At 46.1% G+C, this 13524-nt stretch overlaps 1 protein-coding gene across 17 annotated transcripts in view; it reads right to left on the minus strand.

The window, feature by feature from the left end:
- LOC101925094 (cyclic AMP-dependent transcription factor ATF-7) overlaps positions 1-13524 on the minus strand; it is a 130366-nt gene that overhangs the window by 20631 nt on the left and 96211 nt on the right. For 10 of the 17 annotated variants that reach the window (XR_012420303.1, XR_012420304.1, XR_012420302.1 and 7 more), the window contains 5 exons: positions 12373-12510; positions 8822-8979; positions 7799-7898; positions 7146-7259; positions 6373-6525 (listed from right to left, as the gene is read on the minus strand). Coding sequence is in view for 13 of the 17 variants with exons in the window: in XM_074006992.1 (XP_073863093.1) it covers positions 6373-6525; positions 7146-7259; positions 7799-7898; positions 8822-8979; positions 12373-12510 (663 nt within the window). In the remaining 4 variants the exon portion in view is untranslated. The remainder of the gene's footprint in view (positions 1-6372; positions 6526-7145; positions 7260-7798; positions 7899-8821; positions 8980-12372; positions 12511-13524) is intronic. The other 7 variants (XR_012420305.1, XM_074006995.1, XM_074006993.1 and 4 more) reach the window with 1 other exon arrangement.

A 13524-nucleotide genomic window follows, 5' to 3' on the forward strand; every position in this document is an offset into this window, starting at 1 on the left:
GCTGAGGCAGGAGAATTGCTTGAACCCGGGATGCAGAGGTTGCAGTGAGCTAAGACTGCGCCACTGCACTCCAGCCTGGGCAACAGAGCAAGACTCCATTTCAAAAAAAGTAAAAAATTAAAAAGTTACATGTGAGGTCAGCTGCAGTGGCTTATGCCTGTAATCCCAGAACTTTGGGAGGCCGAGGTTGGGAGGATCACTGGAGCCCAGCAGTTTGAGACCAGCCTGGGCAACACAGTGAGATCCATTTCTACAAATAAATAAAATTAGCTGGGCATGGTGATGCATTCCTGTCATTCCAGCTTCTTAGGAGGCTGAAGTGGGAGGATCATTTGAGCACAGAAGATTGAGGCTGCAAGTGAGCCATGACTGTCTCATCGCACTCCAGCCTGTGCAACAGAGCAAGAACCTGACTCAAAAACAAAAAAAAGATGCTGGGCATGGTGGTTCACGCCTGTAATCCCAGCACTTTGGTAGGCCAAGGCAGGTGGTCACTTGAGGCCATGAGTTCAAGACTAGCCTGGCCAACATGGTGAAATCCCACCTCTAGCCGGGCGTGGTGGCTCACGCCTGTAATCCCAGCACTTTGGGGGGCCGAGGTGGGCGGATCACAAGGTCAGGAGATCGAGACCATGGTGAAACCCCGTCTCTACTAAAAATAGAAAAAATTAGCCGGGCGCAGGGGCGGGCGCCTGTAGTCCCAGCTACTCGGGAGGCTGAGGCAGGAGAATGGCGTGAACCCGGGAGGCGGAGCTTGCAGTGAGCCGAGATTGCGCCACTGCACTCCAGCCTGGGCGACAGAGTGAGACTCCGTCTCAAAAAAAAAAAAAAAAAAAAAAAGAAATCCCACCTCTATTAAAAATATAAAAATCAGCTGAGAGTGGTTATGCGCACCTGTAATCCCGGCTACTTGGGAGGCTGAGGCATGGCTTAGACCAGGATGGAGGTTGCAGTGAGCCAAGATCACACCACTGCACTCCAGCCACAGTGACAGGGTGAGACTCTGTCAAAAAAAAAAAAAAAAAAGAATCTCGTACTCTACTCTAGGCCATACTGAATTATGTTCTCTATTAATATAGATAATTAAGAAATGATTTTTTTTTTTGAGATGGAGACTTGCTGTGTCGCTCAGGCTGGAGTGCAGTGGTGCTCAGGCTGGAGTACAGTGGTGCTCACTGTAACCTCAACCTCCCAGGTTCAAGCAATTCTCCTGCCTCAGTCTCCTGAGTAGCTGGGACTACAGGCGCCTGCCACCATGCCCGGCTCATTTCTTGTATTTTTAGTAGAGACGGGGTTTCACTGTGTCAGCCAGGATGGTCTCGATCTCCTGACCTCGTGATCCACCCGCCTCAGCCTCCCAAAGTGCTGGGATTACAGGCATGAGCCACCTGCCTGGCCAATAAATAATTTTTTTAAATTCAGACTAATATTATCTCTCCCAAAATAAAAAAAAATGGAGAGGAAATTTCCAACTCAATTTAATGAACTAGAGGCCTTGGGTCACTGCTTCTCTTTGTATAAGAAATTTACAATAATTCTCCTGAGAATTTCGGCTTTTTCTTTATCTTTAACTGACTGGAGCATATGTAAAGATTAGTCCTTTATGGCTGGGTACAGTAGCTCATGCCTGTAATCCCAGCACTTTGGGAGGCCAAGGTGGGCGGATAGCCTGAGTTCAAGAGTTTGAGACCAGCCTGGGTGACACGGTGAAACCCCATCTCTACTAAAATACAAAAAATTGGCCAGGCGCAGTGGCTCATGCCTGTAATCTCAGCACTTTGGGAGGCCAAGGCAGGTGGATCACCTGATGTCAGGAGTTCAAGACCAGCCTGGCCAACATGGTGAAACCCCATCTCTACTAAAAATACAAAAATTGGCCGGGCGCGGTGGCTCAAGCCTGTAATCCCAGCACTTTGGGAGGCCGAGACGGGCGGATCACGAGGTCAGGAGTTCGAGACCATCCTGGCTAACACGGTGAAACCCCGTCTCTACTAAAAAATACAAAAAAACTAGCCGGGCGAGGTGGCGGGCGCCTGTAGTCCCGGCTACTCGGGAGGCTGAGGCAGGAGAATGGCGTAAAAACCCGGGAGGCAGAGCTTGCAGTGAGCTGAGATCCAGCCACTGCACTCCAGCCTGGGCGACACAGCGAGACTCCGTCTCAAAAAAAAAAAAAAAAAAAAAAAAAGAAAATACAAAAATTAGCAGGGCATGATGGCAGGTGCCTGTAATCCCAGCTACTCGGGAGGCTGAGGCAGGAAAATCACTTGAACCAGGGAGGCGGATGTTGCAGTGAGCCGAGATCGTGACACTGCACTTCAGCCTGGGTGACAGAGCAAGACTCCATCTTAAAAAAAAAAAGAAAAAATTAGTTCTTTAGGAGGACAGGGGAAAGGAAAGGTTCCTATTCTGTCATAGGCAATTCAGTAAGTCATGCAGGGAATGGAGGTGAAAGACTAGGCCAAGAGAAAGAGGGGAAGAATGACAAGGAAAGGAATCAGTGTTGATTAAAAAGGAAACGGGCTGAGCATGGTGGCTAGGGCCTATAATCCTGGCACTTTGGGAGGCTGAGGCAGGAGGACTGCTTGAGGAGTATGAGACCAGCCTGGGCAACATGGTGAAACTCCATCTCTTTTAAAATCATTAAAAAAAAAAAAAAAAAAAAGAGGAAGCTGGAATGTTCCAAGCCAGTCCATGTTACCATGTTCAGGACTGGCTTCAGGTACAGTAGCTCATGACCAGCCTGGGCAACATAATAAGACCCTGTTTCTACTATTATTTATTTATTTATTTATTTATTTATTGAGATGGAGTTTCGCTCTTGTTGCCCAGGCTGGAGTGCAGTGGTGTGATCTGGGCTCACCGCAACCTCCACCTCCTGGGTTCAAGTGATTCTCATGCCTTGGCCTCCTGAGTAGCTGGGATTACAGGCATGTGCCACCATGCCTGGCTAATTTTTTTTGTATTTTTAGTAGAGGTAGGTTTCCCCATGTTGGTCAGGCTGGTTTAGAACTCCTGACCTCAGGTGATCCACCCACCTTGGCCTCCCAAAGTGCTGGGATTACAGGTGTGAGCCACCGCGCCTAGCCCGCTACTATTATTTATAATATATATATATATATATTTTTTTTTTTCTTTCTTTCTTTTTTTTTTTTTTTTTTTTGAGACGGAGTCTCGCTCTGCCGCCCAGGCTGGAGTGCAGTGGCCAGATCTCAGCTCACTGCAAGCTCCGCCCCCCGGGTTCCCGCCATTCTCCTGCCTCAGCTTCCCCAGTAGCTGGGACTACAGGCGCCCGCCACCTCGCCCAGCTAGTTTTTTTTTTTTTTTATTTTTTAGTAGAGACGGGGTTTCACCATGTTAGCCAGGATGGTCTTGATCTCCCGACCTCGTGATCCGCCCGTCTCGGCCACCCAAAGTGCTGGGATTACAGGCTTGAGCCACCGCGCCCGGCCCTCTTTTTTTTTTTTGAGACGGAGTCTTGCTCTGTAGCCCAGGCTGGAGTGCAGTGGCATGATCTTGGCTCACTGCAGCCTCCACCGCCCAGGCTCAAGTGATTCTTCTGCCTCAGCCTCCTGAGTAGCTGGGATTACAGGTGTGCGCCACCAGGCCTGGCTAATTTTTGTATTTTTTTTAGTAGAGATGGGTTTCACCTTGTTGGTCAGGCTGGTCTTGAATCCTGACCTTGTGATCCGCCCACCTCAGCCTCTCAAAGTGCTGGGATTATAGGCGTGAGCCACCGTGCCTGGCCTATTTATAATAAAAATTTAAAAAACAAACAAGTAACACTAAAAAGGAAGCTATGTCATTTCCCCAAGAGAGAAGGCAGCACAACTCAGGCAAGGGGGCTACTGCTTTGCCATCTTCAGGATTGGCTTCAGTGGGGTTACAGGAGGGTAGGCAGGCTTAGCTTCCAACAGAAAAACTCAAATGAAAGCTTTTGTAGTTGGCCAAGCTTTACCATAGCATATGGCCATGAAATGTTTGGACATGTGGCAGTAACTGATGAAGCAGGTGGTGACATCAGGAAAAGAGGGGCCAGGCAAAGGGTATAATTCTAGAAACCAATCTCAGGTGCTGTCACCTGTCCAGTGCAGATGATATGAAAACTGAGGACTATTCAGTTTCCAAAGAATCTTGTTAAAACTGAGACCTCCTTGAGAAGAGAAATGGGTAACTAAATGGGACCCCCTCTGCCTTTTTTAGGATTTTAGTTTCTCTGTGATAAAAAGGGATTTAATTGGTAATGAGGTGTTTTTTGGTGTGTGTCTCGTTTTTTTTGTTGTTGTTGTTGTCGTTAGTTTGTTTCTTTCCAGACAAAGTCTCACTCTATCGCCTAGGCTAGAGCATAGTGGAGCGATCTCAGCTCACTGCAACCTCCACCTCCTAGGTTCAAGCGATTCTCCTGCCTCAGCCTCCTGAGTAGCTGGGACTACAGGCACGCATCACCATGCCCAGCTAATTTTTTGTATATCTAGTAGAGACAGGGTTTTGCCATGTTGGCCAGGCTGGTCTCGATCTCCTGACCTCAGGAGATCCACCTGCCTCAGCCTCCCAAAGTGCTGGGATTACAGGTGTGAGCCACTTCACCTGGCCTATTTTTTATTGAGGTATCTTAGTACTATAACATCACATTTCATTAATAAATTGTTATGGTTTTTGTTGTAAAATCTTATCAGGTAAGTTACTACTTTTTAAGACTTAATAGGCCGGGCGCAGTGGCTCAAGCCTGTAATCCCAGCACTTTGGGAGGCCGAGACGGGCGGATCATGAGGTCAGGAGATCGAGACCATCCTGGCTAACACGGTGAAACCCCGTCTCTACTAAAAAATACAAAAAAACTAGCCGGGCGAGGTGGCGGGCGCCTGTAGTCCCAGCTACTCGGGAGGCTGAGGCAGGAGAATGGCGGGAACCCGGGAGGCGGAGCTTGTAGTGAGCCGAGATCCGGCCACTGCACTCCAGCCTGGGCGACAGAGCGAGACTCCGTCTCAAAAAAAAAAAAAAAAAAAAAAAAGACTTAATAGATGGGAAAGAGACTAGGGGAGCCTCTTTTGTTTAGTGTGTGGCTTGAAGTAAGTCTGTGTCATATTTTAGAGGATTCTGCAGATACACTAAACCATGACTCACATATGGAAAAAATGGGGCTGGGCATGGTGGCTCACACCTGGAATCCCAGCACTCTGGGAGGCTGAGGCAGGTGGATCACCTCAGGTCAGGAGTTCGAGATCGGCCTGGCCAACATGGTGAAACCCCGACTCCACTAAAAATACAAAAAATTAGCCGGGCATGGTGGTGGGTGCTTATAATCCCGGCTACTCAGGAGGCTGAGGCAGGAGAATCGCTTGAACCTGGGAGCCAGAGGTTGCAGTGAACTGAGATTGCGCCACTGCACTCCAGCCTAAGCAACAAGAGCAAAACCCTGTCTCAAAAAAAAAAAAAAAAAAAAAAAAAAAAAAGCGGCTGGGTGCAGTGGCTCACTCCTGAAATCCCAGCACTTTGGGAGGCCAAGGCGGGCGGATCACGAGGTCAGGAGATCGAGACCATCCTGGCTAACACGGTGAAACTCCGCTCTACTAAAAATACAAAAAAGAATTAGCCAGACGTCATGGCAGGCACCTGTAGTCCTAGCTACTTGGGAGGCTGAGGCAGGGGAATGGCGTGAACCCGGGAGGTGGAGCTTGCAGTGAGCCGAGATCATGCCACTGCACTCCAGCCTGGGAGACAGAGCCAGTCTCCGTCTCAAAAAAATAAAAAAAAGCGAGGCTGCTGCTGCAACAGTTCTGCATTACTCAGTCTGTTTGTATGAAAGTCTAACACAAGGGTGAATAAAGAATGGTGTGTTTGCCGGGTACGGTGGCTCAAGCCTGTAATCCCAGCACTTTGGGAGGCCGAGATGGGAGGATCACGAGGTCAGGAGATCGACACCATCCTGGCTAACATGATGAAACCCCGTCTCTACTAAAAAATACAAAAAAATAGCCGGGCGAGGTGGCAAGCGCCTATAGTCCCAGCTACTCGGGAGGCTGAGGCAGGAGAATGGCGTAAACCCGGGAGGTGGAGCTTGCAGTGAGCTGATATTCGGCCACTGCACTCCAGCCTGGGCGACAGAGCGAGACTCCGTCTCAAAAAAAAAAAAAAAAAAAAAAAGAATGGTGTGTTTTTGCTATTAAATGATGGTCTCAGTTAAAATAAAAATAAATAAATAATAAAAAGAATGGTACGTTTTGCTGTAGTCAAACTGCCATCAAGAACCAAAGTAAGCAGGAAGAAACCCAGAAAGTTGAAGTCCATTCTTCTCTAATTTTCTGCTCCCTGAAAAACAGATATGACATAAAGATACGTCATAAAGATATGATATAAAGAGTAAGAGCCACTGACCTGTGGCTGGGCAGGGGATGGGGCATCAGGGTGCTGGATGAGGATCTGGCTCTGCTCTGGGCGGGCTGTCACCATGGTGCTGGCAGTACCCACCACCATTCCACAACCTCCATTGATTGAGGAGACTTGGTGAGTTAGGGTGGCTTTCAGTCTCTGCAGGCAAAGATAAGAAAAAACGCTTGTTACGGATGAGATTCTATCAAGGATGAGAAGAGTGGCATTAGATTTTATTACTGACCTTATAGATAGCTAAAATTCCCACTCTAGTTCTCCCTTAACAGAGGAATTAAGAGAAAATGACAGGCAGAGAAAATGTGCACCTGGATCCCTAAAATGCCTACTCTGTTCCCTGGCTATCATCCTGGGCACAGTTGGGGGCTGGGGGTTGTTAAAACAATAGTGTCCAGATGAAAGCTCTCCTCTGGAGCCTGGCCAAATGCTGGTTACGCAGCTATTCACCTCTTGGCCAGCTCCCCTGCCCACTCACCCACCCTCCATCTGTCACCCCTAAAACTAAAACGGCAAGTGTTCCATTCCAAACAATCTGTGCTGCCTCTTTTCACTGCCATGGTCTATGTACCAGGCTCTAAAGGTGAGGAGAGGAGATGGGAGCTATGAATCAGAGTCTTTTCTTTTCCAGACCCCACAGCAGGGAGTCCTTAGCTTTGCAAGTCCCAGAAGGTTCCTTTGCTTGGCTCACTTGAAAGACCTAGGCTGATATCACTCACTTCTTTCAGAAAGGCCAACATTGCCCCAGGCTGAGATGTACTCACCATCTTGGCTTCTGATGGTATAGGGTGGCCAGAGGGAGAAATGGAGCCACTGCTGTTAACTGGTGGGCCAGGGATACCAGGAATGTTGGGCACCATGGACACAGGTCTGGCCAGCTGGATCGAGAGAAGGGGAAAAAAAAAAAACAGAAGGGAACATAATACTATCAGTGGGGCAACAGTTTCCCTAAAATGAAGTGCTTTTGAGGTTGGCACATCAGGGCCTGTTGTGTGCAATGTGCCCATAGGGCATGCAGGGACAGCCTGGGAAATACCTTTCTCCATGGAGCACCACAGAGTAGGGAATTTAATCCTTCAGTGTTGGGACAATTTCTGTGGGAAGGGTTGGGGCTGTTATCTTGAGGAAAATGTTGGACAATTTGGGAGGTGCTACGTGCCAAGTGAAAGCAACTAATCAGTGGGCTGGCAAGATCAATTCCTAGACTAGGAGCCAATTGTCCAGATGAGTCTTTATCTAGTGTTCCATAGTGCTGGATTGGCAGAGGTTAGCGAAGAGTTTAGGCAGGCTGCCATGCTCAACTAATATAGATCAGAGCCCACATTTCCCTGGGGCTTGTGTGTGTTTTATGATCATTCAGGTGGAAGGGAAGGATTACCATGTTGGTAGGGTTGGCTGCCCCAACTACAGAGCTCACCGATATAACAGACGGCATCTGTACTGGAGGCCCTGGCAGCACAGGCATGGTCTGTCCATTAGCAAGATGCATGACAAGAGGGAGGGAGCCAGTGGGAGACCTAGAGGAGACATGAAGTGAAATGCTCATAACATAGACCTTTTGTCCATGGATCTACCTCCTATAATTACAGAAGATTTTCCAGTCTTCTCTAGTTAGCGAAGGTATAAGGCAGCATGGTAAAAATCTTGACACCCTCATGTGGGAAGGCAGGGAATCCTATTCAACTTACCTTATAGATGGAGAAAAATGGCAACATCTTTATACTTTGCAAATTAAGCAAACTCAAATAGTAGAAAGCTAATCCTATTAAAGGGTTTAGAACAATTAAACATCCCTACCACTGGCTAGCCTTGGGAAAGGGGGAGTTGGATCAAAGTCGTCATTTTGCAAAACTGATTAGGTCACATGATGGCCAAATCTGAATGTTTCTCTTGTTCCTTTCCATGGCTTGCTCTACCCTGCCTCAAAAAGAAGCTGTCTCTTTTTATTTTTCCTAGTGGGTCCAGAGAACAATAAGCTCTAAGAATCTGAATCCTGACAACAGCCTCTTAACCCATGGGTACCGTGCCAGGAGTGAAAACAAACAGACAAATAAAATTAGAGATGGCAAAGACCAAGAACCCTAACTGGAACTGAGGAGACTTAATGGGTTTCAGTGTTTCATTCAGCAGTACCCCAACAGACTTCTATAGGGTGTGGTTTCTATACCATAATGAACTTTTAATGTTTTAAGAGCTCCTCTTTTTAGATTAAAGAAGTATTACCCTTAAATTAAGAAAGTATTACCCCCAAATAAATATTTTGCTTGTCTATTAAAAAGGTAAAGAAGATTCTGTTTACGGGGAAAAATTTTATTTTGAGAGATAATCTCAGTGACTTATTTTCCTTGAGTACTGAAAAACTGTCTCAGTTTTATCAAATAGTTTCATGTAATGGAAAGAAATGCAGCCTTCACTATTTCTCCCTGCTCTCTGTACTTACCCCATTTGCCTGTTGGATGGTGGAGCCTGTGTGATGACAGAGGTTGGGGAGGGAAGGGTTGGATGAAGTGGATCATAGCCCAAGTGGAGAGGCAGGGAGCCAGGACGTACAATGGTGGGTGTGGGGGTAGATATCAGAACAGGCTTTGGGGCAACCTCCTGGAGAGAAGAAAACAACAGATCACAAAATGCTTTAAGGTGTGCTTATAGGGAAATATATAGATGGTAACATCTAGTACAAATTTATTGGAAAGAGCATTAGAGCCACTCATTAAATCATGACCTGATTCCATCAGGATCAGGGACCCATAACTCACTCATCCATTCAGGACGAATGGTGTATTAAGATCTCTTGGCCATCTCCCCCTTCAGAGACAATGGCTACATAAATAAGATGACAGTTGGAATATCACTTGAAATCTTTGAAGCAGCACTGTAGTACCATATAAATTCTAGAGACTGTTACAATTTTTCACAATCTAGATATTCTCATTCCAAACTCGATGCCAAGTGTCCTCTGAACTTCAATGGGAAAAGGCAGGTATACTGGTGACGAGGCAACCCAATATCTCCAATACATCTCTTAAAAAAGGGCTATAGAAGTTTGGATAATGATCATACTGTAATAAAACAAACTGCTCTCATTGTTAACTTCTTTAACTTTTTTTTTTTTTTTTTTTTTTTGAGATAGAGTCTCACTCTGTCGCCCAAGCTGGAGTGCAGTGGCACGATCTTGGCTCACTGCAACCTCCGCCTCCCGGGTTCAAGTGATTCTCCTGCCTCAGCCTCCCGAGTAGCTGGGATTATAAGCACCCACCACTACGCCCAATTAATTTTTGCATTTTCAGTAGAGATGGGGTTTCACCATCTTGGCCAGGCTGGTCTTGAACTCCTGGCCTCGTGATTCACCTGCCTCGGCCTACCAAAGTGCTGGGATTACAGGCGTGAGCCACCATGCCCAGCCTCACTGTTAACTTCTTAAGATCTCAGACTGCCAGTGGTCATAATGGCCTTGAGAGCATCTCCAGACAGTCTCTAGGACTTTGTTGCTGATGAAAAAGGGAGGAGAGAGGCGGAGGAGGTTGCAGTGAGCTGAGATGGTGCCATTGCATTCCAGCCTGGCGACAGAGAGAGATTCCGTCTCAAAAACAAAAAAAAAAAATAAAAGAAAAGGGGAGGAGATGGGATGGTTGTAATGTTTATGAGAAGACAGATTTGTGAAGTTATCAAGCCAAATTTGGAGGGAAGTAACATGAGGTATAGACGCTCTATCCATAGTGGATGTTAAAATTAATAGCCACTGGCAGAGCAGCAGAGATTGAAAGGAGGAGGAAGCATGAGGGGGCTTCTGAGGTTCTAATAAAATATTTTTGATCTAGGTGTTGGTTATACAGGCTATTGACTTTGTGAAAATTCAGTAAGTTATATAATTACAATTTATATACTTTTCTGTACATGTACTATATTTCTTTTTTTTTTTTTGAGACAGAGTCTGGCTCTGTCGCCCATTCTGGAGTGCAGTGGCGCGATCTCGGCTCACTGCAAGCTCCGCCTCCCGGGTTCACGCCATTCTCCTGCCTCAGCCTCCCAAGTAGCTGGGACTACAGGCGCCCGCCACATGTTTTGTATTTTGTAGTAGAGACGGGGTTTCACCGTGTTAGCCAGGATGGTCTCGATCTCCTGACCTCGTGATCCACCCGCCTCGGCCTCCCAAAGTGCTGGGATTACAGGCGTGAGCCACCGCGCCCGGCCCACTATATTTCAATAAATGTATTAGAAATAGTACTTCATGAAAGTACTTCCTTTAAAAAGAATAATAAGACTCCTAGTAGATACTTTCTTTAAATCACTTCCCTCTAGGATGACATTTTTTTCTAAACTGTTTGATGTCATTTATGAATTATGTGAATTTTTCTTTCTCACTTATTAATTGAAGTATAACATACAGTGATGTGCATTAAAGTCATAACAACAAAATGACTTTTAGGCTGGGTGCGGTGCTCATATCTGTAATCCCAGCACTTTGGGAGGCTGAAGCAAGAGAATTGCTTGAGTCTGGGAGGCAGACATTGCAGTGAGCTGAGATTGCACCATTGCATTCCAGCCTGGGCATCAGAGCGAGACTATGTCTCAAAAGAAAAAAAAAAAAAAACAAGATGACTTATTACAGATGTAAAATCAGGATACAGACCATTTCCAGCACCCCATAAAGTTCTATGTCCCTTTCCAATCCACATCATTCCTTCACAGGAGGTAAACTCTATCCTGAGTTCTATCATCGTCAAACAGTTTTGCCTCTTCTTGAATTATACAGTATGTAATTTTGTGTATGACTGTTTTTGTTGTTGTTGGATATGTTTGTGGGATTCACTCACATTGCTGTGTAATTGTCAGTTTACTTTTTTTTTTTTTTTGAGACAGACTCTCGCTCTGTCACTCAGGCTGGAGTGCAATGGCACAATCTTGGCTCACTGAAACCTCGGCCTCCTGGGTTCAAGCAATTCTCCTATCTCAGCCTCCCGAGTAGCTGGGATTACAGGCACACGCCACCACACCTAGCTAATTTTTGTATTTTTGGTAGAGATGGGGTTTCACCATGTTGGCCAGGCTGGTCTCGAACTCCTGGCCTCAAGTGATTCCACCGCCTTGGCCTCCCAAAGTGCTGGGATTACAGGCATGAGCCACCGTGCCCAGCTGATTTTTGGCTATTAAGAATATAATTGCTCGCCAGGACACGGTGGCTCACTCCTATAACCCCAGCACTTTGGGAGGCCGAAGCGGGCAGATCACCCGAGGTCAGGAGTTCAAGACAAACGTGGTGAAACCCCATCTCTACTAAAAGTACAAAATGAGCTGGGCGTGGTGGCATGCACCTGTAGTCCCAGCTACTTGGGAGGCTAAGGCAGGAGAATCGCTCAAACCCAGGAGGCAGAGGTTGCAGTGAGCCAAGATCAGGCCATTGCACTCCAGCCTGGGCGACAGAGCAAGACTCTGTCTCAAAAAAAAAAATAAATAAATAAATAAAATAAATAAAAAAGAATACAATTGCTATGAACATTCTAACATACTTCTTTTGGTGGACATATGCACTAATTTCTCTTCTATATAGACTTATAAATGGAATTGCTGGGAAAAAGAATAGGTATAATTTACAGAAATCTTCTAAATATCATTCCTTTAAATACAATCAGTCCTCCTATAACACATACTTTTTTTTTTCTTGAGACAGTCTCACTCTGTTGCCCAGGCTGGGGTGCAGTGGAGCAATCACAGCTCACTGCAGCCTTGACTTCCAGTGCTTAAGTGATCCTCCCACCTCATCCTCTCAAGTAGCTGGAACTACAGGCATGTTCCACCACGCCCAGGTAATTTACGGATTTTAAGTGGAGATGGGGTTTCTTTCTCCATGTTGCCCAGGCTGGTCTTGAATTTCTGAGCTCAAGTGATTCTACCATCTTGGTGTCCTGAGTAGTTAGGACACACTATTTATATAATTAATGAATCAAAGCTTTATCAATTAACATTTGAGATGACCCTTGGTACAGAATTTACCTTCTCCTTCAGTGGTGGGGAACAGGGACTAGAGGAAGGGCTATCAGGTGGGGATGAGTCTACCTCCACGGGCTCTTCTTCTTTGATTTTGATGTCTGGTGTGGAAGGTAGAGACATGTCAAGGGGCCCAGCAGCAGCCTGTTGTGAAAGAAAAATGAACAGAGTTTAACCCTGTGATTCCTTTCAGGTTGAATCTATACCTTCCCATTTCCAAGATAAGGGAATATGCTTCTAAGAAGTTCAGCTCTTGTTCAAAGCACTGAACTGCATGTCAAATAAATGTGGGCCCCTTATGTTTGTTTTGTTTTGTTTTTTGAGGCGTAGTTTCGATCTTTTTTTTTTTTTTTGAGATGGAGTTTTGCTCTTGTTGTCCAGGCTGGAGTGCAATGGCACAATCTCAGCTCACCACAACCTCCACCTCCTGGGTTCAAGCGATTCTCCTGCCTCAGCCTCCCCAGCAGCTGGGATTACAGCCATGCCACCACGCCCGGCTAATTTTGTATTTTTAGTAGAGGTGGGGTTTTTCCATGATGGTCAGGCTGGTCTCGAACTCCCAACCTCAAGTGATCTGCCCGCCTCGGCCTCCCAAAGTGCTGGGATTACAGGCGTGAGCCACCACGCCTGGCCTGTAGTTTCGATCTTGTTGCCCAGGCTAGAGTGCAATGGGCATGATCTTAGCTCACTGCAACCTCCACCTCCCGAGTTCAAGCGATTCTCCCACCTCAGCCTCCCGAGTAGCTGGGATTACAGGTGTGAGCTACCACGCCTGGCCAAGAAATGTGGGCCCCTTATGTTTTATGTACAATTCTGGCCAAATCATTTTGTTGGTAATTCTCAGGGCTTCTGTTTCCCCAACTATAAGATGAAGATAATACCTGCTTCACCAATGGTAAGCAAATATTTATAAAGACCTGAAAAAAAAGATGTCATTTAAATCCATGCAAATATTATAATATTTTTCAGGAAATAAAAATGATTCCTGAATCTGCTGGCCACTGGAGAGCTGTGAACACTTTCTCTGCCAACAAGGATGACTAGATTACCCAATTATCAAAGGCAAACAAAGACAAACTGGCTATTCGAGTACTGCAAACCAGATAGGAAAGGTATTTTCTGGGAAACTCACCATGCTTGATGGTGATCTCATCCCAA

This window comes from Macaca fascicularis, chromosome 11 (genome assembly GCF_037993035.2).
Source record: "Macaca fascicularis isolate 582-1 chromosome 11, T2T-MFA8v1.1".
NCBI classification, from domain to species: domain Eukaryota; kingdom Metazoa; phylum Chordata; class Mammalia; order Primates; family Cercopithecidae; genus Macaca; species Macaca fascicularis.